Consider the following 26,253-nt stretch of genomic DNA (forward strand, 5'->3'; position numbering starts at 1 on the left):
TGTGCAGCTTGAGAGTCAGAGAGTGAAAGTGTGTGTCTCACACTGCAGTGACATGACATGGAGAAAAGACATGATGAAGTGTTTCCTCCTGGTCTCCTCCTGCTCTGTATCATCACTAGATAAAGACTCCAGCTCCTTCTTCTCTGTGCTCAGTGTTCATCCAGACATACCAGCCTCCATGTAGCATCCATGGCTAAATGATGGTCGAACTCTCAAACTGATGGTTCACAATGTTTTATTCCTTGGACCGTTTCAATGTAAACACACCGTAAGAGCTATGAAAAGAAGAAAACAAAATACAGTTACCTTTACTCTTACTTGAAATTGCCTTTAACTGCCTTTATCACAATCATGTAAGTTGACTTTTTATCTAATAAACTTATTGTAGACTCACAGGTTTTACTCAATGAATTTAAATATATAGTTTAACTGCTACGATTGATGTTACAATCATGAAGGAAAATTCACATTTCCGTTCGTTTTTAACCCAATAAACAGTTTTTAACCTTAGCAGACCTTATATAAAACAGACAAAATATGTCCTGTTGCATTAATAAGACAACCAACGAGTTAGCTTATAGCTTCATCTCACTTCAATACAGACCGACACGGCAACTTGACCGATGCTAATAGTAGCTACCGCTAACCACAATAGAGAGCCTAAGCGGAAGCAGGAAGTAACGGTCACCATGGGAACTCAACTCTGAAAAACTCGCCATTCAAATGAACGGGACTGAAAGTTTTATTTCGTGATCCGTTTGAATTGTGCCATGAGAAAAAAATCTGTCCTCTACCTGTTTAAAACATCACGTTTCATCCCGAGAAATCAGCCGTTTGTTGTAAAGCTATTGTAGAATAAAATTCAGAAGAATCTGTAACCATAGAGACTACAAGTCGCGTAGGTGACGTCACACACCAAATGCCGCCCTTTCCCGTGTCAGTTGGTGACGTATTTTTTGTGGGACACAGATCTGTAGTCCGTAGAGCGTCTTTACACAAAATACATTCTTCTGTTGCCGTTTTAAGATAAACGGCTGGTTTCTCTTCATGAAACGTGATGTTTTAAACAGGTAGAGTTTTTCTCATGGCGCAATTCAAACGGATCACGAAATAAAATGTTCAGTCTCGTTCATTTGAATGGCGAGTTTTTCAGAGTTGAGGTCCCATGGTGACCGTTACTTCCTGCTTCCGCTTAGGCTCTCTATACGTTCCATACATGAAAATATCCACGGCAACCAACTCGAGCCGGACATAAATATAGCATGAAATGGTAACAAAACAAACCTTGTGCCCCTTATTAGCCAGGTGCTAGGGCGTTCCATGTGAGTTAGGCACACTTTGCTTGCTTTTAGCATTGAAGACACACTCTTAGCCTTGCAGACACACTTTTCCTACTGCCGGTAAAGTCCGCAGCACCGGATGTGTACGAGGTCTCGGCGAGACGCTTTCAAAATAAAAGCACTGAATATCCGTCTGCTTAATATATAAAAAATAAAAGCCTGGCTGTATAGAATGTCAATAAGTAAACATAAAATCCCATTTATAAAAATACTATGCTCATATTAAAGGTCATTTACACTCCATGTGAACACAGTGATAAAACAGTGTGTGTGTGAGAGCCATGTAATGTCCATGTGTGCATGCTGACAGAGAAGGTGCTGCTCTGACCCCCCTCCTCCTTTCAGGGTGCAGCCTGCTGGAGCCCAATTCGGTCCGGGGAAGTGTAAGTGTGTTTTTACTTTGAGCAGCACATTCAACCATCTTCACACTGTCACATCACTGACCTCATGAGTCTTCATCAAACTGTCAATAACTGATCACATGATCAATAACTGCAGCTGTGTCTTGTTCTCTCCATCAGATTCCTGTCCACTCACAATCGACACAAACACAGTGAACACAAACATCAAACTGTCTGACAATAACAGGAAGGCAACATATGTGGAGGAGCATCAGTCATATCCTGGTCATCCAGACAGATTTGACCGGTGGCCTCAGCTGCTGTGTTCAACTGGTCTGACTGGTCGCTGCTACTGGGAGGTCGAGTGGAGCGGAGTCGTTTTTATATCAGTGAGTTACAGAGGAATCAGCAGGAAAGGAAACAGTGAAGACTGTTGGTTTGGAAGGAACGATCAGTCCTGGAGACTGAACTGCTCTGATGATGGTTACATTGTCTGGCACAATAAGAGACGGACTGACATCACCTCCTCCTCCTCCTCCTCCTCCTCCTCCTCCTCCTCTGTCTCTAACAGAGTAGCAGTGTATGTGGACTGTCCTGCTGGCTCTCTGTCCTTCTACAGAGTCTCCTCTGACTCACTGATCCACCTCTACACCTTCAACACCACCTTCACTCAACCTCTCTATCCTGGGTTTGCACTCGGTCTTGGTTCCTCAGTGAGTCTGTGTTGAGTGAAGCAGAGTCTCCTCCTGTCACAGAAACCTTCTCACTGTTGAACAGACAGTTCAGTCTCTACATGTCTGTCTCTGTCTCTGTCTCTCACTCACGTTTTCACATTCATGGATTAAACCAGTTGATGTTTTAAACTCTTCTCAGTGATTCTTGTAAACTTCTTCCTCTTCCTTTAAAGATGGAAGCGTCGATTATTACAGGACAAAAACCACGGTGACTTTTACTCAGCTGCTGATGAAGGACGAGGCCTAATATCACCAAGCTAAAAGTCTCTGAGCCGCCAGCGTCACTGAGGAGAAAAACACATTTTAAACACATTCACTGTTCATGTTCAACTTTACAGGCTGTTTGTGAGCTGCTCACAGCTAAACACACACAACAAGAAACACAACTGGAAACAAACATCATGTTGTAGAGACACTGAATAGAATGAATTACATGTGATTTCTTTTTCTTTGTGGTTTTACTGAATCAAATAAAATAATGTGAATCAGTTTTATATGTGATGGACATTTCCTGCTGATGTAGAGCAGCACAAAAACCATCAGCTACTAATCCTACCAGACAATGATTTTATCTGTTACCATGACGCTGAGTTCATGAAGTTTGTAGATTTAAATTTATCTTGACTTTGAGACTGATTGTTTTTTATTATATATTTCTATAATTATTACTATAACTGCTGTTTCTTGGAAACTGGAGCCAATTAACACTCATGACTTCATTTTCGTTTATTAGTGATCATTGATTGGTTCATGGATTGTTTGGGATTTGATTGGCCGTGCACATTCCTGTTCGACGACACATGGTTGTATGGTTTCAAGCTGACACAATAAAATATAAAATAAACATGAACTCATGTTGAAGACCATGTTTTTTATTTGGCCTTATTTAAGTCTGACTATAGCAGGTGACAGCAGGTACGAGTCGTTTTGGCTGCTGGGCCGAGTGATTTCAAAAGCACAAGTAGTTCCAAGTATTTGCTTCATGTGTCGTAATGTTACATCATTGTACATGATTATTTCAGAGCGTGGTGAATGTGCAGGTCACAACTCGTCCACCTCCATTGTGTTCACTGGGCAGCTCACGTCTCTGCCCCGCCGATCTCAAAACAACATGCACCGATAATTAAAGGTGATGAACCTACTGCTGTGACTATAGGGAATACGGCAATAGGAGAATTTGCCAAAATGTTGAACTATCCCTTTAACACATCATCAGCCAGTTCACAAACCAGTTCTGCTAACATGAAACTGTGGTCATTAGTTGTTAAACCGTATTAGTTTGATCCCAGTCCGGTAAATGTCTGAGACGAGCTACGTTAGCATGGCTAACACGGAGCTAACGGGCAGCTAGCCGCTTCAGCAAAGAGAATCGTTTTTTCACATTAACTCTTCCTGCTCCTCCTCCTCCTCCTCCTCCTCTTCCTCCTCCTCCTCCTGCTCCTCCTCTTCCTCCTCCTCCTCCTGCTCCTCCTCCTCCTGCTCCTCCTCCTCCTCTTCCTCCTCCTCCTCCTCTTCCTCCTCCTCTTCCTAGGGTACCTAATGAGTCAGGCATGTGACGAGGAGGGACAGTGACCGTTCGTCAGGGGGTTGACGCACTGGGAGTGAGAACGTGTTGAATATGGAACCTTCCATACAAAAACCTAATTACAGATAAAGTGAGAGAAGTGTCTTACAAACTAATTCATAGATATTACCCTGACAAACATTATCTGTTAAAATTTAAGAAAGATCTATGTGTGAACTGTTCTCTGTGTGAGTCTGAGCCTGAAACTGTGATGCACCTGTTTTAGAACTGTAACTCTACTGCCACCTACTGGACAGAAGTAGCTACTGCGTTATATCACATTGAAGATTGACTCTTTTGATTGATTTTTCTTTAGATTGGAACAATAATGTACTTTTTGGTGTCCACGATGTCAAAAGTAAGAAACATAAAGAACTGTATGTCATAAACTTGATAATAATATTAGGGAAATATGACATACACAAAGCTAAATTTAGTCACTCTAAACCCTGTTTTGTGTTGTGGCATCCCAAAGGGAATAGTCTACTTGCCAGCCCATAGGGCCCCATTGTGAACCCGGAAATGTTGAGTACCCCAAAGTTTTATGTTAGAAATAGATAGTATGGGTCCCCAGTATTCAGAAACTGCCGGATGCTAACTTATATATATTGGGCAATTAGCACAATTGACATAATTAGCATAAATTACCATAGTTTCCTATATGGGCAATATTTCAGCAAAATTGACTTGGCTGATCTGGGCAATATTGGAGTGGTTTTAGGGGTTATTGATGATGCTGAATCCATTTCTGACATTTTCAAAATTCAAAATGGCTGTCTAAACCGGTAGTGACCAGATTTTAACCGCCAGTGGGCCGATTTTGATGGATTTCAATCTGGTCCCTTCCGGTTTAGACAGCCATTTTGAATTTTGAAAATGTCAGAAATGGATTCAGCATCATCAATAACCCCTAAAACCACTCCAATATTGCCCAGATCAGCCAAGTCAATTTTGCTGAAATATTGCCCATATAGGAAACTATGGTAATTTATGCTAATTATGTCAATTGTGCTAATTGCCCAATATATATAAGTTAGCATCCGGCAGTTTCTGAATACTGGGGACCCATACTATCTATTTCTAACATAAAACATTGGGGTACTCAACATTTCCGGGTACTCATTTTTGGCAAGTAGACTAGAAACGGAACAGGACATGCAAAGTAGCTGTGACTCGAATAATAAGAAAGCTATGAAAACATATGATTTGTGCTCTTTATTCTCTGTATTTACTTAATAGCCTACCCCCTGGCTGTTGTTCAATTGTTTGTTTGAAGATACATTAATAATAACTGCCTTTGTATTGATTATATTTCTGTCAATAAAGATTTATTGGAAAAAAAAAAAGAAAAAAAAAAGGATGCAGCCCCTGAATTGGGACACAGCTACAATAATCACCCGCGGTGGGCAGAGACAGCGACGCACGGCACATAGCCCCAAACGAGGATGTGACGCAATGACGTCGCGTTCTCATGCTGCGTTCGAGATGACTCGGAATTCAGAAAGTCCCAAAACTCCGAGATCCGACTTCAAAGCGATCAAAGAGACGCACCACGCCAGAATAACAAAAAAAAAGACGTTAAAGTAGGCTACATGAAATAAAAATAAATAATAATAATAATAAGTTTGTGAAAATGGGTAACGAGGTATCTAAAACTATTTTAACAAACACAGGGGCACCACAAGGTACTGTTTTGTCTCCATTTTTATTTACTTTGTACACATCAGACTGTAGATCAAGCTTGTTGTCTGACTGTCATCTACAAAAATTTTCTGATGACTCTGCACTTGTAGGTTACATCACTGGAGACAAGCACACATCCTACTTAAGAGAAATAGACAGCTTCGTCAAATGGTGTGATGATAACCACCTCATTTTAAACGTAAACAAGACAAAATAACTTGTAATTGATTTTAGAAGGAAAAAGACACCAATTACTCCAGTAATTATCAAGGATGTGGCTATTGAGGTTGTCCCCCACTACAAGTACCTTGGCATCCGTGTGGATAATAGGCTGGACTGGAACGAGAACACCTGTGCTATTTTCACAAAGGCCCAGTCCAGGCTGTTTTTCCTCAGGAAGCTAAGATCATTTGATGTTAGCAAGCCACTCTTGAATGTGTTTTTTCATAGTATTTTAGCTAGTGTGCTTTTTTATGCTGTTCTCTGCTGGGGGTGGGGGTTGAAGTCTGAGGACAGACACAGGATTAAGAAAGTGATTAAAAAAGCAGGTTCTATCATTGTTTTGCCTCCTGACTCCTTAGAGGTGGTCATGGAGAAGAGGGTGGGGAGGAAACTCTGGTGCATTCTGCAAAATAAGGACCACCCACTCTATGTTTTCTTCCATGAACTGAAGAGTTCTTTTAGCAACAGACTGCTGATGCCGAGATGTTCCTCAGAAAGATTCAGGAGGTCTTTTGTACCTGGTGCAGTGAAGTTTTTTAATGAACATTGTTGTTAATTATTGTCGTTTTCTGTTGTGTGCTATGCTGAGTAATGCATTGCATTGCACTTATTGTACTGCCTGAGTTGTCAATGCTTGTCATGTTGTAGTATTGTGTGTTGGATGTTGTGCGTACAGAGTGACAATCAATTTCCCTTAAGAGGGATTAATAAAGTAAACCAACCAACCAACCAAAAGCAGGGCACAAAAAACAGCAGTGAATTATAGCTGCTGCGCAGCGATGGGTCGGGTCCGGGCTACTTTTGGGCAAATTTAGGTAATTCTGAGCAACAAACAGGAGAAAAGGAAGACAAGACAGTTGACCTTATAATATTCAATTTGCATCAGTTGAGGATTGAACGCACAACCTCCGGAACCAAAGACCGCTGTCTATCGCACTGAGCTAATTGACAAGTGGCATACAACAGTGGCTTCACAAATTGACTAAACCATTCACTGTTGTGTAGGCAGATTTGAAACCACAGTAAAAAGAAAGATCAGTTTTTGAGGTAAAATAATGATATGTATTTGTCAAACATCTACTATGAGTCTAAGATGTTAGGAGCCTTCGCAGATGGTCCAGTCCAAGCTATTTGGATTTTTAAATTTAGAGGCTTGCTGTGATGCCACCATTAGGACAATTGTTTTGTGTTTCGTGTTGAGGACAACTGAAATTTTGATCTGTCATCATCATCATCATCATCATCATCATCATCATCATCATCATCACCCTTGCTGGGTCTCGAACCCACAGCCTCTGAACCAGCTCCTAACTCGCTGAGCTAATTGGCTGGTAGTGAGACCTGCTGTGTAGCTTTATTTATCCACTCAGGTGAGTCAGTGCCCGGGCAGCTGTTGTGATGAAATGGTCAAAATTTCAGAAATTCAGTCATCTAAACAAAAATCTGATAATACATAAATTGCATCTTGACAGCATGGAAATGTTGGTGATTTGTTTTTAATGATAAGTGTTTTGCTTCATAAGAGAAAATATGATGTTTATAAATTCCACTCTCACATTGACTGCAGTAGCAGAATTCAAAATGTTCTCAAAAATTCAGTTTTTCATTCAGTCATTTTTTTCAGGAAGATTGAAAATGTATTTATCAAGAATTTGATGGTATATGTTTACAGTCAAACGTTTTCATGTACTGTAGGCTCAATGTTTTGCTTAATCAAAAATCCGAGAAACAAGTTTTGTGGAGGACGGTCTGGAGAAGCTCTGTAGCAAGTTTGGTGTCAATTGAGCAAAAATTGTGGGAGGAGATACATTTTAAAAGTTTTACAGTTATTGAAAAAAAACAGAGTGATGGACTTCATAATTTGTAATAAGTTTAAGTGGACAAAAGTTTCAGCAGTATCTGGGCTACATTGTGGTGAAGTTTCAACACTGTAGCATCTACCGTTGGTTTGGTAGGAATTTTTAAAGTTTTTAAATTTAAAGGCTTATTGTGCCCCCCTACATGTCCTTGGAGTTGAGTGAATCTGGCATGGGGTCGGATGTTTCTGTGAAGTTTGGTGAGTTTTCACCCATGGGAAGTATGACTTCCTTGGAAGAAGAAGAAAAAGAAGATTAAAATGAAAAACAAAGCAGCAATGATTTGTCAATAGGTGAGTTGTTTAAATACATTCATATTTTAATAATGGATTGATTATTTCAGGCATAAGTGCTGGATATTCTGAGATTTGAGTGTTCTTGTCTTTGATGTTAATATGGATGCTGAGCTGCTACAGTGGGTACTAGTTTCAAATGGACATTTCACTCATGGAAAGCGTGATTCACGTGTTGCGTGAAATTGTAGGTCACACTGTAGCCACTAGGTGGAAGCATCGTACTGAAATGCAGCTCAAAAGATTTTGGGATGATTCCAAGTTTGACCACAAGCTGCAGTGGAGAGTGGCGCTGTTCATAGGCCATAGGCTACTTAATTTGCAGCTGTGGTCGAGAGAGCTAGAGAGTGAATGGAGAGAGGGACCGCTACGCCGGTGAATCAGATCAATGTTGTTTTTGAATTGTTTCACAGTGGTTGCGTTCAACAGGATCAGTGGTTCTCAACCTTTTGGGAGTCTGGCCTCTCAAATGGCCTCAGTCACCAGCCAGGCAGCAGTTGTCAAGATAGATTTCAAAAACTGTCAAAATGTCAGAAATACTAGAACACCTCTACCTCTAACAATCAATGCATTTCTGCATGAAATGACAGGACACATACAGTGTATAGATAGATTTCACTTTTATTTCTCAGATACAGAGAAGTATTAGCAACTTTAATGATGAAATAAGATTATATTAATGCTGGTAAGTTATTAATGTTAAAGATTAAACAAAAACAGTGGATAAAGAGGAGTAAGTGACACATTTACCTTATGATGAGAGGGTAGCAGCTTTACTTCTGCCAGTCTGCTTTCTTCAACCTTTTGTTGTCATGGATGAAAGCTGACATTGGTAGGTTCCATTGTGGTGTTGAATTTGCAGATCACATCATACTCTGAGTGTTGTCGGTAGCCTGTTCATTAGAAAACAAAAAGTAAAATAATTAGTCTTGATATTTGTATTGGTAATTTAATGAAGCATACACCAGATTTTTTTTCTTTCTTCTTTTTAAAGAGAGAGAAAAGAAAAAAGCTGATTTTCAAATGATTGAAGGCAGGAGGCAAGGCAAGGCAATTTTATTTGTATAGCCCGTTTTTACAAACAGTTTGTCTCAAAGGGCTTTACATGGCATCGCAACAACATCCTCTGTCCTTAGACCCTCACATCAACTGAGGAAAAACTCCATGGAAAACCCTTTTAACAGGGAAAACCAGGAGAAACCTCAGGGTGAGCAACAGAGGAGGGATCATCACCCAGGACGGACAGACGTGCAATAGATGTTGTTAACAGACAAGACAACAGTTTACAGTTTATGTCACAGAAAGGAGCTTTTTATGTAGTATCAGACCCTTGGATATGTTAAAGATAAACTGATTTTGATGAATTATTAGTGTTTTTGTAGTTTCAGTTTTTCAATTACTCACACTTAACTCATTGAGTGCCATTGACGTATATATACGTCAATCAAAATCCAACGCTTGAGTGCCATTGACGTATATATACGTCAAATGCAGTTTTCTGCGGCTGGTAAATGGGGACGCTGTTGCGCACACAGTGAGTAATTTTGGGGCTTCTGGGATGTGTAGAACGAAGAAGACTGTAGATCAGAGCAAGAAGTGAAGAGGAAGGAGAAGACGAGTGCGATCGGTACAGAGATAAAAAAGTTGGGAAAAGTTTCTATTTCTAGAGGAAAACGACGGGCAGAGCCTGGAACAAGTGTAACGTGGAGCTGGAGGAAAGCTTAGCCACGGATGTTATTAGCATAACTTAGCTCCAGCATGAAGTGATCAGAGGAGGCAGGAAAGGTAAACTCATCTAGATGATCAGCACCGAAATGCCGAAGCGAAAGCGGATCGCGGAGTCAGTTTCACCAGTTGCTGTAAACCGACGTCGTGACGACGAACCGAGAGATCAGCGCGGTGCGTCGCTGCCGCGGCCGCGTCCAGCAGAGAGGCTGAAGACGCCATGACGTCTCCCTCCCTACTTCAGAGACGAGGGGAAGCAGCAGGAGGAGAAGTAGGAGAGGGGAGGGGCAGAGAGGGGGTGAGGTGAGGGGAGAGGAGGGGGGAGGAGAGGGTGAGGGGGCAGCAACTGCAGGAGGAGTAGGAGAGCAGGCATCACTCTGCAGAGTAAGACTCCTACTTGTTGTATTTTAGTTTTTTTTTTTTTTGTACAATGAAAAAACATGTGAAATGAAATTTTCAGATGTCTTACATGTTTTTGAAGCCAAAATTAAAACGGATAAATCACTGTTTTTCTTGAGAGACTCTCTTTCACAAAAATGCATTTTTCTCAGCTTTCTAGAAAAAAAGTGGTCTTTTTGGTGCAACCAGGCTCTATTCAACTTAAGATAAATTAAGAATGGAACAAGGTACAAACAAATGGTTTTTTCCCTAGTTAAATAGAGAGTCTCCTCTTTCCTTTGAGCTATTTTGTGTTTTCAGAGTCATAATACAAAATATTCTCTTGGTCTTAAAATATTACTCAAAATGCCCCGAAACGCTGGCACATGGCACTGACCATTTTATAAAAGGGCTGGCACTCAAAGAGTTAAAGGTATAGTTCAACATTTTAGCAAATTGGCCTATTGCCACAATCGCTAGGAGCAGTAGGTTCATCAAAATCAGTTCTGTTACTAATCTTTGACAAATCCAAGGGTCTGATACTACATGAAAGCTCCTGCCTTCAATTATTTGAAAATCAGCTTTCTTCATCTTTCTCTCTCTGGCACATGCTTCATTAAATTGCCAATAAAAATATCAAAATCCAAAGGAAAAATACAATATCTAGTGTATGCCTTTTTTGTCCACAGTTTATTATTGACTTTAGAAAAATTTCAATACCAAATTTTGACAAAGCAAGACAATTTTATTTGTATAGCCCGTTTTTACAAACAGTTTGTCTCAAAGGGCTTTACATGGCATCATAACAACATCCAACAAGTTTCATAAAATTAAGAGTCCTAGCAAAATGGTGCAATTTCAAGTCATTCAGTTAAAGTTACGACCAAAAAATGTATCTAAGGATACCAGAGGGTTAATTAAAAAGTTGAGTTGTTTTATGAATAAATACTTATTGCATGCTTTTCTTATGTTGAAGAGTTTGATGGCTTGTTTTGTTTCTGTAAACTTCAAAAAATGCGGATGGAGCTGCATCTTGTAAGACACAACATCGTGGAATCTTTCATTTGAAATTTGAATTGTTGCATTAGGGCGCACTCACACTAGGCAATCGTACCGTGCCCAAGCACGTTTGCCCCCTAAAGTCCGGATTCTATTGCTGGTGTGAGTGCAAGCGTTCCGTGCCTGAGCACAGTACACTTCCCTGGCCCGGCACGGTTGGGAGAGGTGTGCTTGGGCACGGTACGCTTGGCCAGGAATGCGCACACGTAATGCGCTGCGGGCTCGTTCTCTGCAACCGCATGTAAACAACAGTCACTTAACGATTACGTCGCGCCGTAAACATCGCTAGTTAACGTCGCTTTGATTAAACTTCAAGATAACCATGACAACCGGTCTAAGCGCCGTTCTTTCTGCAGTCAGAGCGCATCCGCCGTGTTGGTATATCAACGCGATGACGTTTGTGTCGGAGGCAACCGTGCTTGAGCACGCTTGGGTTCGAGGTAGTGTGAGTGCGGGCCAGCGGGGGACAGAGGAGGGGGGGCATTCGGGCTTCAGCACGGCACGGATCAACTGGCCCTAGTGTGAGTGCGCCCTTAAAGTAATGTGTTCCATTTTTTGATATCTTAGCTACACTCACTTTAGTGATATATCCCTCAACAGTGGTAACATCACTTTGATCGGTTTTGTGTTTCTTTCTTGGGTTATCTTCCATGATTAAAAAGTGGAGTAAACCCCAGAACTTTAAGTAGGCTAGTTCTTTGTATGAACCAGGTGTAAACTATCAGTAATTAGGTGACTGATTGATCACAGCCAGTGTGTGATAGGGTAGGTGTACAAGCTCTACTACTTCTTGACAGGAAGACAGCATCTTTATTTCCTGGCACATACTATTGGGCTAAGTGATTGATCAGGTGTGCGGCACCTCTTGGGCACACCCAATTCACACCTGATTAATCACTTAATCCAATAGTATGGGAAAGGAAATAAAGATAATAGGCTCGTTCGAGATGAACTGCGTCTCGTCTGGACGGTCGGCGAGAGCCGGCGGCAGCAGCAGGGGGGCGGTGACAGAAAACTGCAGTCAAGTCGGGCAATTTCCAGCCGCCGTCAATACAAATAGGAAGTCGCCAAAGTATATATTTCTTATGCTGTACTGCAATTATCCCATAAATAACCAATATATTTCTCAGAACAGAAGTTTGACACAGTGTGAATATTTTTTTAAACAGTAGGCCTACAACATGAGATTCATATAATCTAGCATTATTCCAGAGACGTTCTAATATGAAGATATAGAAGGACATTGATTATACAACAACACGTAGTGTTTGCAGTCCTAACTAAGAGCCAATCAGCTCGTGATCCGGCGCGTTTCCCAGCATGCCCTGAGGCTGCAGGCGGTTGCAGTCGGTGGAGAGCAACTGCGGCGCCTACCCTATTGCCCATGTGATTCCATGAACTGGGATTGACCTTTGGAGTTCAGAAGGGGGCGGTAATGCACCTAAACGCTGGATGCTAACCGCCATTGAACAAGAAGAAGACCTTTGGAGTTCAATGTAATGTGAGCTCAGAAAAACTTTGTCCTGAGTTGTTTAAATACATTCCACAACTATTTTAATAATGGATTTTTTATTTTAGGCATAAGTGCTGGATATTCTGAGATTTGAGTGTCCTTGTCTTTGACATCAATATGGATGCTGAGCTGCTACAGTGACATCAAGGTTGTCTGATCTCATGATTTGGGCATGAAATACACGTCAGTCACATATGATATTTCTCACTTTGAGAAGTGATGAAACTTGCTGCAGGTACAGTAGCTCAGTCCATCCATACAGCTGTCTTCAATTAGCAGGCTATTGACATCAGAAAATAGTATTTCTTGTTGCTGGGTGGGTTTCTTCGGAGAGCATGTGTTCAATGAACATTTTTGAATCAGTTGGAAATCACTACACAACAACTTAAAATTTTGGGACATTTGATTATTTATTTAAAAAGTAATTAATCACAGTCTGTAATCAGAGATTCACAGAAAAAAATACCACTTAAGTCTACTTTTATACTTACCATATACAAGGTTGATATTACATACAGTATTTAATGCATTTCATAGCAAGATCTATGTTGTAGATGAAAAATGATTAAATTACCCTGGATTAATTCAGTACTATAACTAAAGTCCATTTAGGTGCACTCAGAACAACAAGTCAGCCATGTTTGTGAGCTAAAGAAATTTGCATCATCACTGTGCACCTTTTCATCAAATTTCATTCATCAAATTTCTTTCATCAAATTTCTTTCGTCAAATTTCTTTCATCAAATTTCTTTCGTCAAATTTCTTTCATCAAATTTCTTTCATCAAATTTCTTTTTTTATATACAAGTTGAACAAGACAAGTGACAACGTATAGTGGACAGAATCACAAACAAGCAAATGACAACAAAACGGAAACAAGAAACAAAAGACAAAACTAAACAAAGAAAAAGGGAGAAAAAAGAAAAAGGAGAAAGATCACCGCCACAGCCCTTTTGCCCCCCCCCCTCTCTTAAATTTGGTGTGTTTGTGGTGCATTAAAAACAGATGGCTTGTGGTGCATTAAAAACAGGATGGGTTGGAGTTCTTTTTATGTGTGTGTGTTTCCTTTCCCTCCTCTTTCTATTAAAGTGGTGTAGTGTACAAAGAGCAAGGGGGGGAGGGTGGGGGGGTTGTCAGCTGATGGAGTTAGCAGTCCCCACCCTCGTCCCTACGTCACCACATTCACGCGCATCCCTTGGCTGCACACACAGAGAGGACCGCCCCTTTATGCCGTTCTCTCTCCTCATTGGATAAAGGTTGTAGGATACAAGGAAAGTTTTCTCCTCGGCTCAGAGCAGAGCAGAGTGACTGACAGACCCGTGTTTCAGACCAAACACTCTATGTAAGTGATTGCTGTCGGAAGATATAACTATTTAAGACTTATATTAACACAAATATTCCGCTTACTTCTGCTTTAAGATGAGGTCATGCTATAAGCCTTATGGGTTTCAGACCTCACCTGCATATTTTTTTTTTCATATCTCTCTCATTAGAAAGAGAGAAACAAGTAAATGTCTTTGTTCTATTTTATATGTGCAAATAAATAAATTGAAAAAAGAAAAAGAAGGGAGAGCCTTGGGGTTAGAGAATTTCTTTTGTCAAATTTCTTTCATTAAATTTCTTTCATCAAATTCACTGTAGTTTCAATCCATCCATGATAGTTCAGGTCAGTACTTCCAAGTTTTACTGTAAAAAATAAATGAGAGAAAAAGTTCAAATTTGAGTAAAATGGAACATTCAGATTTGACTTGTTACTCAAAAAATATTAAGGAAATTGCATGGTGAAAACTGTAATATGTTGGCAGTACGGTTAAATGAACATTTTGCACAGCTTTGATATAAATATGATCAATCAGAGTACCTTCATCAGTAGTAACATTTAAAACATGTTGGCTATAACCATATTTACTCATCATCTTCAGAATTGATGATGAAGTTAGAATATTATCATTGAAGTCTCCCATTATGATTTTACCACCTTCTTCTTTCTCCAAATCATTGATAAGACATGTTAGGTTCCTCTTGAACATTCTTATTGAGTATGTGCTTGGTCTGTATAAAAGAACAACATTCAATTCATTATCAGGGAACTTGATATATAAACATTCAATGTTGCAAACTGGATAACTGGCCTGTGCTTTTACATTTGCTCTGCAGTATGCACCTACACCACCGCTGGACTGTTGTTTTAATTGAGAAAGCATGTTGTTACTGTTGTCATAACTGCTGAACCTTGGTCTATGATGTAATACAAACCCAGGAATTTGTAGTAGATCAGTGTTTTCATCTGCGTGCAACCATGTTTCTGAAAGAAAAACACAATTAGCATCAATTAACCGATCATCTGCAATCAAGTCTTTTATATGTGCTTTCAAACTTTGAATGTTATGGAGAACTAATTTGAAAGACTGACGTAAATGTGCAGGATTATCTTCCACTTCAATGAACTGTGGCATGTTGCTCATAGCATTTTGAATTTTATCATTGCAATAAATGGCAGATTCTTTAAAATCTTCAATGATAAGTCCTTTGATGGAACTGACTCTGCTTAAAGCAACATAAGCTTGCCCGGGTGCAAATATCTTCTTTAGAGAAACAACTGCATTATCCACTGTTAAACCTTGCATTTTATGCACAGTACAACTGTAGGCCAAACGAAGGGGAAACTGTCTTCTTTTGCCTCCACGGTTATTGACTTGATCTTCCTCTGGCTTTATAGGGGTTGCATTTTGTGGTATACATGGCCTGTGAAACACCTTAGACCTTTGGTTCTGTCCAATTTTTGGATTATCAAAAGACAATGTAAATTGCATTTGGAAAACATTCATCATCACTGTCAATGTAAGCAACAGTTCCAAAGGCTCCATTTGTCAAACCATCTGACACACAGATATTTTTAACCAACATGACACGAGCACCTACACCCAGAGAAAGAGATTTCTTCAGGCAGGTGTTGAATACATTTGAGTGGTGGCCAATTTTCTCTTCCAATCTTCCAGTTTTAGCATTTCTTTCAAAATCTTGAGCTTCAATCTCCATTATGTCATTACAGGTTTTACTCAGCATTTCTGCATTGTAAATGTCAACTTCCTTATTTGTTGCAAAGATGTGGATAACATTTTTCTTTTCTCCTGTTTCACATTGTTTCAACATGTGGATATCAGCTTCCAGCAATGGTTCACCCTTCTTCAGTTTCCTTATTCTGTTTAATAATTCAGCAAATGATAGATCTTTTTGCCTGACAATTTCTTGAAGTTCGATAACGGCAAAATTATCTGCCCATAAATTAACTAGATGCGATTCATCGTAAAGTGGCCGATTTCTGCAAGGTGGAAGTTGATAGAAGTCACCAACAGCAATGATGCATACTTTACCAAATGGTGAATAATCTCCCGTTTGTTTTATTTGTCTGAGACGTCCATGAATGTAAGACAGAAGTGTCTGGTCCACCATTGAAATTTCATCAATGATCAGTATTTGTACGTTACTTAGTTTTGCTCTCAGTGTGTTGATTTGTTCTTCACCAAGTGGTTGATAAGGTAGCTTACTATGAGCATTGATACGAAATGTGTTGTGGATTGTTGTAGCTCCAATGTTATAAGCTGCTACACCAGTTGGGGCAGTCAGAAGAACAGTGACATCGTCCGGATTCGTTGTTGTCTGTTGCAATATCCGTGAGCATTCATATTGAATTGCCTTTATCAAATGACTTTTTCCAGTTCCTGCAGAACCTGTTATGAAAACATAAAAAGGATCTGGGTCATCACCGTGGCATTTGGCTAGGCACCATCGTCTTATTTGGTAGAAAGCTTTGCGTTGTAAGTCATTTAGTGACCGTAAGAGACGAAGTGCATCATCTCTTGACATCTCACATCTGGTCTTTTCAAAAAGAACTGCTACATCATGATTTATCATCAGATCAGGAATCATATCAACATTGCCCTCTTCATTCAAGTCTTGTTGTTGGATTTGTAGGATCTCTTGGCATTCCAAACGCTCAACTTCAGATTCAGGGCATATCTGTCCCCAGACATCTTCCAACACCCCAAATTTTTCGATCATTTCTTTAGACTCGTCAATTTTCTCAGATTCTTTTTCAAACAGACATCTATTTCCATCAACAATAGACTGCACTGAATGATAATTTCCATCAATATCTATTGTTCCAAGTTTATAGTAGTCCTCATATGACTCAAAAAGTGGTGGTTTCAGATCGGAATCATTTCGATGCGGTAAGAAAAGCTGTAAAATACTTTGATGATACTTTTCCGGATCTTTAGTTGGAGACAGTCCGGCATATCTGACAACAGCTGCTGGAGTTCTAGTTCTTCTTCTCATATAGCCAAAGTTCTCCTTCAATTTCACAATGTTGTCATCATTTTCCGCTTTGGATGGATTTACTTCAGATTTTGACAACTCCCTGTATTCTGAAGCAAAACTTGCAAGACACATGTTTTCCAGGTTTTCAGTATCTGGTCTATTTCGATATCTGTCTGACAAGCTGACCATCCACAATTCTTTGTCACTAATGCTTCCCTCTTGGGCCTGTTGTTGCAATACATGTAGTGGTTTACTCATTTTCACAGGATTTTCTCCTGTTGGGATGAACCGTACTTTTCGTGAGCATTTTCTAAGCGGCATGCCAGTCAATCTGTACACAGCTTCTTGAGCACATACTTCTCTGTTATGGAGATAAATTGTACCAAGTTCTTTCAAGGCTTGTTTTGCATCATGGTTTTGATTTCTTGCCTCCTTTTGTGTTCGTTCCAGGAGTAATCCCATTTCTCTCTCAGCCTTTGAAATGTATGATATGATATATACAACACAAGAATAAGCATCAACCACATACTGGATATCCATGTTTGCATTCCAGGCCTGTAGGAGATTTTCATTGTATTGGTTTATCCACAAAGCATCTGGGTTTCTTTTGTGAACAACACTGGTTTTGCCACTGAGTCTAGTGCGAGCATTTTCAAAATCACTTTGAGATATTCCAATTTTTTCAAATAATTCTTCAGTTTTGAGGGATTCAACATCATCGTTGCTCAAAGCCTTTTTGAGATTTGTCAGTATAGCCATAGCTTGGTCTTCTGACATTCTGGGTCTTCTGACATCTGACATTCTGACAACTGTATCTGTATTTGAAGTATTCTGGTTCTTTTTTTTGTCTTTTTGGTCTTCATTTGCCTTATTTCTGCAGATAAATGTTTGACAAGAGGGCTCACGTGGGAAATTAAATCTACAACTATTGTACCTTTTTTCCTACATGTTTTTGAATGCCTTTTACTGTGTTTTTGAACACTTGCAACTTTTTCCTCCAAGTCTAAATCATTTGATGGCTTTTTGCAGGTGATGTATCGATCTACAAACTGTACAACGTCCTTGTCTTCTGCCTTGTCAATCTGTGGAGCGTTATCTACCCAAAACAGGCAATGAGCATGAGGAGATCCTCTGTGTTGAAACTCGATACGATAGAAATAGTCCTTTATCTTACCAATCGGGTTTGCATCAGAAAAGATAACTTTGTTTAAAAATGTTTGAAAACGATGATCAAACATTCTAGCTGCAGTTACTGGATTTCTTTTCAATAAATTATTCTTTTCCAGCCAGTCCATTTCATCAATATTCTTATTGATGCCTTGTTGTGTCATAACTGTCTGTAGGATTTCCTTCCATCTCATTTCAGCACAAGAAAAAGAGCAGAACCAAGTTGGTATGCCCAGTTGTCTCAGCATTGCAAATAAATCTTTTTGGACCGATTGCCAGAAAGGAGGCGTTCCACGGACAGGTCGCAAAAATTTGTATCCCTCATCAAATTTTAATATCTCTTGAAGAGATTCTTTATTTGTCAATGTGCTTGCAGTGACATCCCTAAAGCTATTAGAGAACCCTTTCCTCAAAGCAATTGAAACATTTGATAATATTTGTTGAAGTTCAGAAATGTATTGAGAATAGAATACATAGTCTATATTTTGCGCAAACCTTCCATCAGCATTTAAAATTCTGTGTTTCAAATAATTTGCAAGTGTAATTCTTATTGGCCTTTCATCACAGAAAGTCGGACCTCCAGTTGGAAATAAGGATGGAAAACATTTAGCTTCATTTGATAGATCTTTCAACAACTGGACAGGATTATTTCCTTCAGCTGGTGCAAGACAAAAGATGTCGTCAAAATGATGATCCAAAATTTCTTGGCCGATGTCAACAGGTTGTAAACATGTATCCAGAAAGATTCCTTGTTGTTGCTCAGTGTAAGTCAGATCCTCCTCAACTTCATTGTCTTCATGCACACCAGAGTCATCTTTTTCATCCATGTCATTGTCTTCCAATCGATCATTTTCAGTTGGCTCATCTTCAACTTCAAATTCATCTTCCACTTCTTCAATTTTCTCAAGAGGGTTAATCCATTGATTATTGACTTCTATATCTGCATACCACTTGTTGTTTTTAATCAAATACTCCAAAGCAATTTTAACATGTTCTGTTCTAACAAACTGATATTGATAATGGCCTTTGTATGATAATCTTCTTTTAAGCTTTACCTTAATGATCAAATTACTCGGTAACACTTTATTTTAAGGGGTCCTTGTTCCTGTGTAGTTACCTAATTAATTACAGTGTAATTACCTATGTAACTGCATGTAATAGCATGTACTTACATTGTAATTACATAGTGTATTTTGGTGTACTTACAGGTCCTTGTTACACTTGTAATAAGAAATGCTTGTTACAATACCTGGTCAAAGTGGCCTCTCTCTTTGGGGAAGGGGTACATCTGCAAGAAAAATGGGTGAAACCACAACCCATGTTGCCTGGGCAACCTTTTCCATCAATCTTCCTCCTGCCTCTTGAGTCTTGGAACATTTATGCCGTTCACAACTTCTATGTAACAGTTGTGTTAATACACCGTTGTTACTCTTTGATACAGTGTAATAAGAACATTAAAGTGTACCTGCTGGGATACCTCAGTTCTTAACCATTAACTGCAATAACCAGTGTCTTCGATAGTGTACCACGTGTGCTGTTACACAACTTAGTATATGTAACAGTTGTGTTAGTACACCGTTGTTACTCTTTGATACAGTGGAATGAGCACATTAAAATAAAGTGTACCTGGGTCGGGATACCTCAACTCTTACAAATTAACTGCAATAACCAGTGTCTTTGTACTGTCTTTGAGGGTTAAAAAAGTGTGTGCTTTTGTTCAAAGAAACCACGTCCGAGTGAGTGGTCTTCTCTTTGGTTCAGAGAAACCGCGTCGAAGTGAGCGCTCGGCTCGTCAAGTCCAGCTATGTTGTGTTTTTTCTGTTGCATGCTCACTTCTCATGCTCGGGTGTAAAAGTGAGCACAGACGGCTAAACAGACTGCTAAATAATATTGTTGGATGCTTTTGCCTTGGGGAATGTCTATCTGTGAGTAGAATATGTCAATAGTGTTACATGATTGTGTATTTTTGTAATTAAGACATGATTAGTTATGTTTTCGGTAAATATACCTTGCTAGCTTTCAGTCTATGCTAACTCTTTTCATTTTGTTAATCTGGATGCTAATTGAAGTGTACCTATTCATGCAATGCTACTGTAAGTACTGTAAGTAAATTGTGTTTCTGTGATCATTTCAGTTTTATGGAGGAGAAATAGAGGACTCCATTAAAGGACAGGAAAAGATCAAGCCTTGTGGTTTTTTGGGGATAATAAAAATAAAGGACGATAAAGGAACACTGAAATGCATTTTTTTGAGTGTGTGGTTTTATGCATACAGATTGCTGATGATGTTTTCAGTTCCATATGAATTGAGTTATCCAGCATTGTCTCATTTTCTGAAAAAATGCTATTCTAGTTATTGGTTTATGTAAAAATACTTGAGTACCAAGTTTCTGCATGATGTTACATGTAAGTATGTAGCGGGTACACTTTATTTTAATGTGCTTATTCCACTGTATCAAAGAGTAACAACGGTGTACTAACACAACTGTTACATATACTAAGTTGTGTAACAGCACACGTGGTACACTATCAAAGACACTGATTATTGCAGTTAATGTTTATGGACTGAGGTATCCCAGGTACACTTTAATGTTCTTATTACACTGTATCAAAGAGTAACAACGGTGTAGTAACACAACTGTTACATATACTAAATCGTGTAACAGCACACGTGGTACACTTTATTTTAATGTGCTTATTACACTGTATCAAAGAGTAACAACGGTGTACTAACACAACTGTTACATATACTAAGTTGTGTAACAGCACACGTGGTACACTATCAAAGACACTGATTAATGCAGTTAATGTTTATGGACTGAGGTATCCCAGGTACACTTTAATGTTCTTATTACACTGTATCAAAGAGTAACAACGGTGTACTAACACAACTGTTACATATATTAAGTTGTGTAACAGCACACGTGGTACACTATCAAAGACACTGGTTATTGCAGTTAATGTGTAAGGACTGAGGTATCCCAGCAGGTAGCCTACACTTCAATGTGCTCATTCCACTGTATCAAAGAGTAACAAGTGTGTATTAACACAACTGTTACATAGACTAAGTTGTGTAACAGCACACATGTTCCAAGACTCAAGAGACAGGAGGAAGATTGATGGAAAAGTTTTCCCAGGCAACATGGGTTGTGGTTTCACCCATTTTTCTTGCAGATGTACCCCTTCCCCAAAGAGAGAGGCCACTTTGACCAGGTATTGTAACAAGCATTTCTTATTACAAGTGTAACAAGGACCTGTAAGTACACCAAAATACACTATGTATTTACAATGTAAGTACATGCTATTACATGTAGTTACATAGGTAATTACACTGTAATTAATTAGGTAACTACACAGGAACAAGGACCCCTTAAAATAAAGTGTTACCAATTACTCCTTTCTTCTCTTGGTAGAATACTTGTCACATCATTGATGTTAGAAGGTACACAAACAACTGGGCCACAAACTCCACTCTGTCCTCCACGAGGCAAAGGGACAAGCTTCATAAAAGGGATGTTCAAAGCTATTAAATGTTCCTCGAGAGAATTCAAGCACTTCAATGCCAATGGAATTGGTTGTAAATGAAGGCCGTTGACAGTGCTTCCTTCAGGCATTTTACCTCTCTGTAGCTTTCCATGGCATGAATGACAAATCCACAGTTTGTCTCTCTCACTTGTGCAAACATGGCACTCAAGACCGCATTCCTCATTTGGTGTATGCAAGTATGTAGTTGTAATACATTTGGAGGCTAATGCAGCATTTTCACTTGTCTTTCCATACGATTCCACTTGGCACTGAATAACTTGGTTTCAGAACAAGAGTCTGTGACAAACACAGCAAATGTAGGCAAGGTTCTTGGCAACTGTATTATTGAAGTTTTGAATTGCGTTAAGTATATTCTTATTTTTTTCAGCTTGTTTTAAATATTGTTTTTTACTATTTGCAAGTTTTTGTTCCCTATGGTCAGGATCAGCATAACGTTCTTTACTTTTTTCAAGTTTCTGTTCTCGATGGTCAGGATCAGCATAACGTTCTTTACTTTTTTCAAGTTTCTGTGCCCGGTGGTCAGGATCAGCATAACTTTCTCTACTTTTTTCTTTACTTTTTTCAAGTTTCTGTTCCCGGTAGTCAGGATAAGCATAACTTTCTCTACTTTTTTCTTTACTTTTTTCAAGTTTCTGTTCCCGGTAGTCAGGATCAGCATAACTTTCTCTACTTTTTTCTTTACTTTTTTCAAGTTTCTGTTCCCGGTAGTCAGGATCAGCATAACTTTCTCTACTTTTTTCTTTACTTTTTTCAAGTTTCTGTTCCCGGTAGTCAGGATCAGCATAACTTTCTTTACTTTTTTCTTTACTTTTTTCAAGTTTCTGTTCCCGGTAGTCAGGATCAGCATAACTTTCTCTACTTTTTTCTTTACTTTTTTCAAGTTTCTGTTCCCGGTAGTCAGGATCAGCATAACTTTCTCTACTTTTTTCAAGTTTCTGTTCCCGGTAGTCAGGATCAGCATAACTTTCTCTACTTTTTCCAAGTTTATGCTCCCGGTAGTCAGGATCAGCTCTGTACCTTCTTCTCATTTTTGCAAGTTTCTCCTCATAATCTGGGTCCATTTCAGGTTTCCTTTTGATTCTCTGGGATCTGATGACTTTCTGCCACCGTGTTTCGTGTTGAAAATCATTTTCTTCTTTACAAATTCCTGCACATATTGCTGAATCATTTTTATGTTTTACACATGTAACAACTTCATAATGATTTCCATTACAGTGCTTCAGATATATTGCACCACAGTTGGAAGGCACGTGTTGAACATGCTGTTCACATGTGTACAAGTTCCACCTGTCCTCGTTATAAGTATAAATGTTGATGTTGAATAAGTCAGCTGTAGCCAAAATTTCAAGTTCTGTAGCCCATGAGCCAACATACTTCATGCGAGAAGATGCCAGATAATCATCCATTGAAGAGTACTCGTTGCGTAAATAAGGAGTGAATGTCAAGTGATTTTGCTTCAGATGACTCACAACTGTTTTTCTGATTTTATTATGTTGATTTTCCTCTTCACAAATAGAGAAAGAGATGGCTCTAAAAAAGCAGTTTCCATCAGCGTTTATGGACTTGGTATCACATGGTTCACCCATGGGACTGAATGAGTTTCTGTCTTCAGAGACTGTTTGATCTTCCATCTTCAATTTTGAACAGCTTTCTCGTTGCTGCTGTCTGGTAATAGGAAGGAATACAAAGTTGGGTTCTTTATGACCAACAACAACCACATCACAAGATTCCTCAAGTGGTCTGATAGCATTATGGGTTTCAACCTCCATCATTTCCTCTGTCAAGATTTTCTTCACAACCAGTTCTTTGGCAGGGTTTTCATCATCAACACAACCTTGTCCATTTTCTTTGTCATCATTTTCATCATGTGGTATTACATCTCCAAGGGTTTCAACCTCATATATGACCACTTTCTCCGTCAATGCTTTGACAGTGACATCTTCATCACGTTGTCTGAGATCAGCATTCCAAAGTCGTGTCTTCAGAGAAGTAGCTTGGCTGCTAGACTGCTCTGCATTTGATTCCTCAGTGCGATTTAACTTTTCTACTTGCAACCCAGTTATCTCAAATAACTCTTCAAATTCCATTTTAAGGGACCATGCAAGCTCTCTCAAATGTCGAAAAACGTCAGCAATGTTGTTGTGATACACAGTAACAGCTGTTCCGTTGCTATGTACCAGACCTCTTTCGTTGCGTGCATGAGGATCAAATATAGCAAACCAATTGCCATCTCTACTTACCATAAATGTGCTACTCTTCATAGTTATTAAGCATGCATTGAAATCAATGAAGACCGTTTGCAATGCCATATCCAAAGGCTGCAGAAAGTCCTGTGTATCATCGTAGATAGACATACCAAGTTTTCCAAGAACAGGATCACCCAAATTAAGTGAAAATGTGTCATTACCGAGCCTGTAGATGTTGGGTAGTTCAGTCACAAGCATGTATCCATTTTTAGATTTTATCTTGCCTTTTTGTCGTAGACTAGAGTAGAGATTATTTCCATCCTCCAAGACAGAGTGAATGTCATCAGTGTTCCATGTGAGTATGCTTTTCATGGTGCTCTTCACAACTGCATTGAAACTGTTGGCAACACATTGCATGCCAGCATTTATACTGAACCTTCCATCACCCTGGTGGTATGAGCCTTGTACAGGCAGCTTACCTTCAGCAGCATATGATGTTGTAGGGATTTGACCAACATTATTTCCAGTGGAGGATGAACTCATGTTACCTTTCAAGACATCCGCATAAGATTTTTTATAACTGGTTTTACCTTGAATGGCAGGTTTGGGAGATTCTGTGTCACTCAGACAGCTACTTGAGCCTTTTCCAGCTCCTTCTGTAACTTTTCGCTTTTTCATTGTCTCACTCTTTTTACCTTTGCGTGGCATCTAAAAACAGAAAATTGGAAATTAGAAATCAGTTTATTCACAAAAAAATATATCACTGTAATGATGCACTTGAGGAATTAATTTGAGTGTGTGTGTGTAGTTTAATTTTAGTCACACATCTTCAACCCTAAAAAATGTGTACAAGCATGTGTGGCCAGGTGAAGAGGCGGGGAATGAACCCACACCTCCCGGGTAAGAGTCATGCGCACTTGCCAGTCACCCAAAGGGACATCCCTTTGGCCAAGCAGCCAGGGCACATCATCAATTGGAGGCATAGTGACAGGACCACCACTGTCACACATGTAAACCATATAATTCATACAGTAACAAGACGAGGTGATGTGTATTAGTGTTACATAGCATGTTGGCGGTTGATTCAATATGTGATGATATCGTCATGGGTCAAACAATTCCAAACAAAAAATATTCACGGTTACTTTAAATGTTTTTTTTATTTTTATTTATAGTGGCATTGAGCTAACCCATTAGCCTACTCACTAAAGTCACTCACTCACTAGGCTGGCCCCGTAGTCCTGCCAGTAACATTGTTAAAGAAGAAGTAAGTGATTTTTTTGTTGTTAATACAAGTCTTAAATAGTTCTATATTCACTTCTATAGAGTGTTTGGTCAGTCACAATTTCTCATATCCTTCAACTTTTATCCAATGAGGAGAGAGAACTCCATCAAGAGTCAGTCCTCTGCCCATCTGAAGGAGATGACTCGCTGACTCGGGGATGAGGATGGGGACTGCTAACTCCAGCTGCTGCTTTAACTAATGGTAATGCAACCCATTTCAAAGAAACCATACAAGTCAAATCAACATACCTTTTACTAGTATCTCGATAGGTATTCTTCTTTCTAGAGGGATGAAATTAAAAGTTAATTTACACATACATATTAGTTTAGTAGATAGCTTAGTTTGTTAAAGTTTGTTAGTTTAGTTGCGTGTTTATGGATCCCCAGGAACAGCAAGAGCCAAGAGGAAAGGACACCTGGGCTGCTCCTTCTCTTGCCGTTGACCTCTGACCCAGGTAGCTACAAAATGGACAAATGGTTATGCATACCATTATAAAGGAGCCAAAAGTGTGCACAACCAGGAAAATATGTGCGTCAGGACATAAAAACACTGTGGGATAAAGAGAAAAGTCTGTACACTGCAGGGGCCTCATTTATCATTGTGGATACACCTTTTTTTTTTTTTTTTTACACCCTTTTCCCCCCCGTTTTGTGTGTACGCACTTTTCTCCGCCAAATTTGGGTCTATTAATCACCTGACGGGAAAAAGTGCGGACATTTACAACCATTTTGACCCGGTGTACCGTGATTTACACCTTTTTTGAAGAACAGGAGGAATTGACGACGCAGCTGCTGAGTCAGAGAACTGCAGTGTGATGATAGGATAGCTAGGATTTTTTTGAACAACCTGTTAAAGCAACATTTCAATCAACAAATCTTCCTCAGGTATAAATCTTCCTTAGGTAGGAGTGAACAGAGAAAGCACAGTGCTTTTAACAAAGATGGCACGGTCAAAATCAACAACACCTGTTGACTAAACAAGAGAAAACACCACAATGTCGAGAGAATCATCACAAGAGAGAGAACATAATAAGAATTCTTATA

At 39.3% G+C, this 26,253-nt stretch overlaps 2 protein-coding genes across 2 annotated transcripts in view; one reads left to right on the forward strand and one right to left on the reverse strand.

The window, feature by feature from the left end:
* LOC146980472 (uncharacterized) overlaps positions 1–2,473 on the forward strand; it is a 28,505-nt gene extending 26,032 nt beyond the window's left edge. Inside the window, 2 exon segments of the mRNA XM_085787896.1 lie at positions 1,686–1,723; positions 1,862–2,473. Coding sequence (XP_085644022.1) covers positions 1,686–1,723; positions 1,862–2,409 — 586 coding nt within the window. The 3' untranslated portion in view covers positions 2,410–2,473.
* The window catches only part of LOC146980466 (endosome-associated-trafficking regulator 1-like), a 537,750-nt gene that overhangs the window by 144,959 nt on the left and 366,538 nt on the right, over positions 1–26,253 (reverse strand). The gene's annotated exons all lie outside the window — the stretch shown is intronic.

This window comes from Trachurus japonicus, chromosome 9, assembly GCF_045865225.1.
Source record: "Trachurus japonicus isolate A0001 chromosome 9, Traja_1.0".
In the NCBI taxonomy this organism is placed as follows: Eukaryota; Metazoa; Chordata; class Actinopteri; order Carangiformes; family Carangidae; genus Trachurus; species Trachurus japonicus.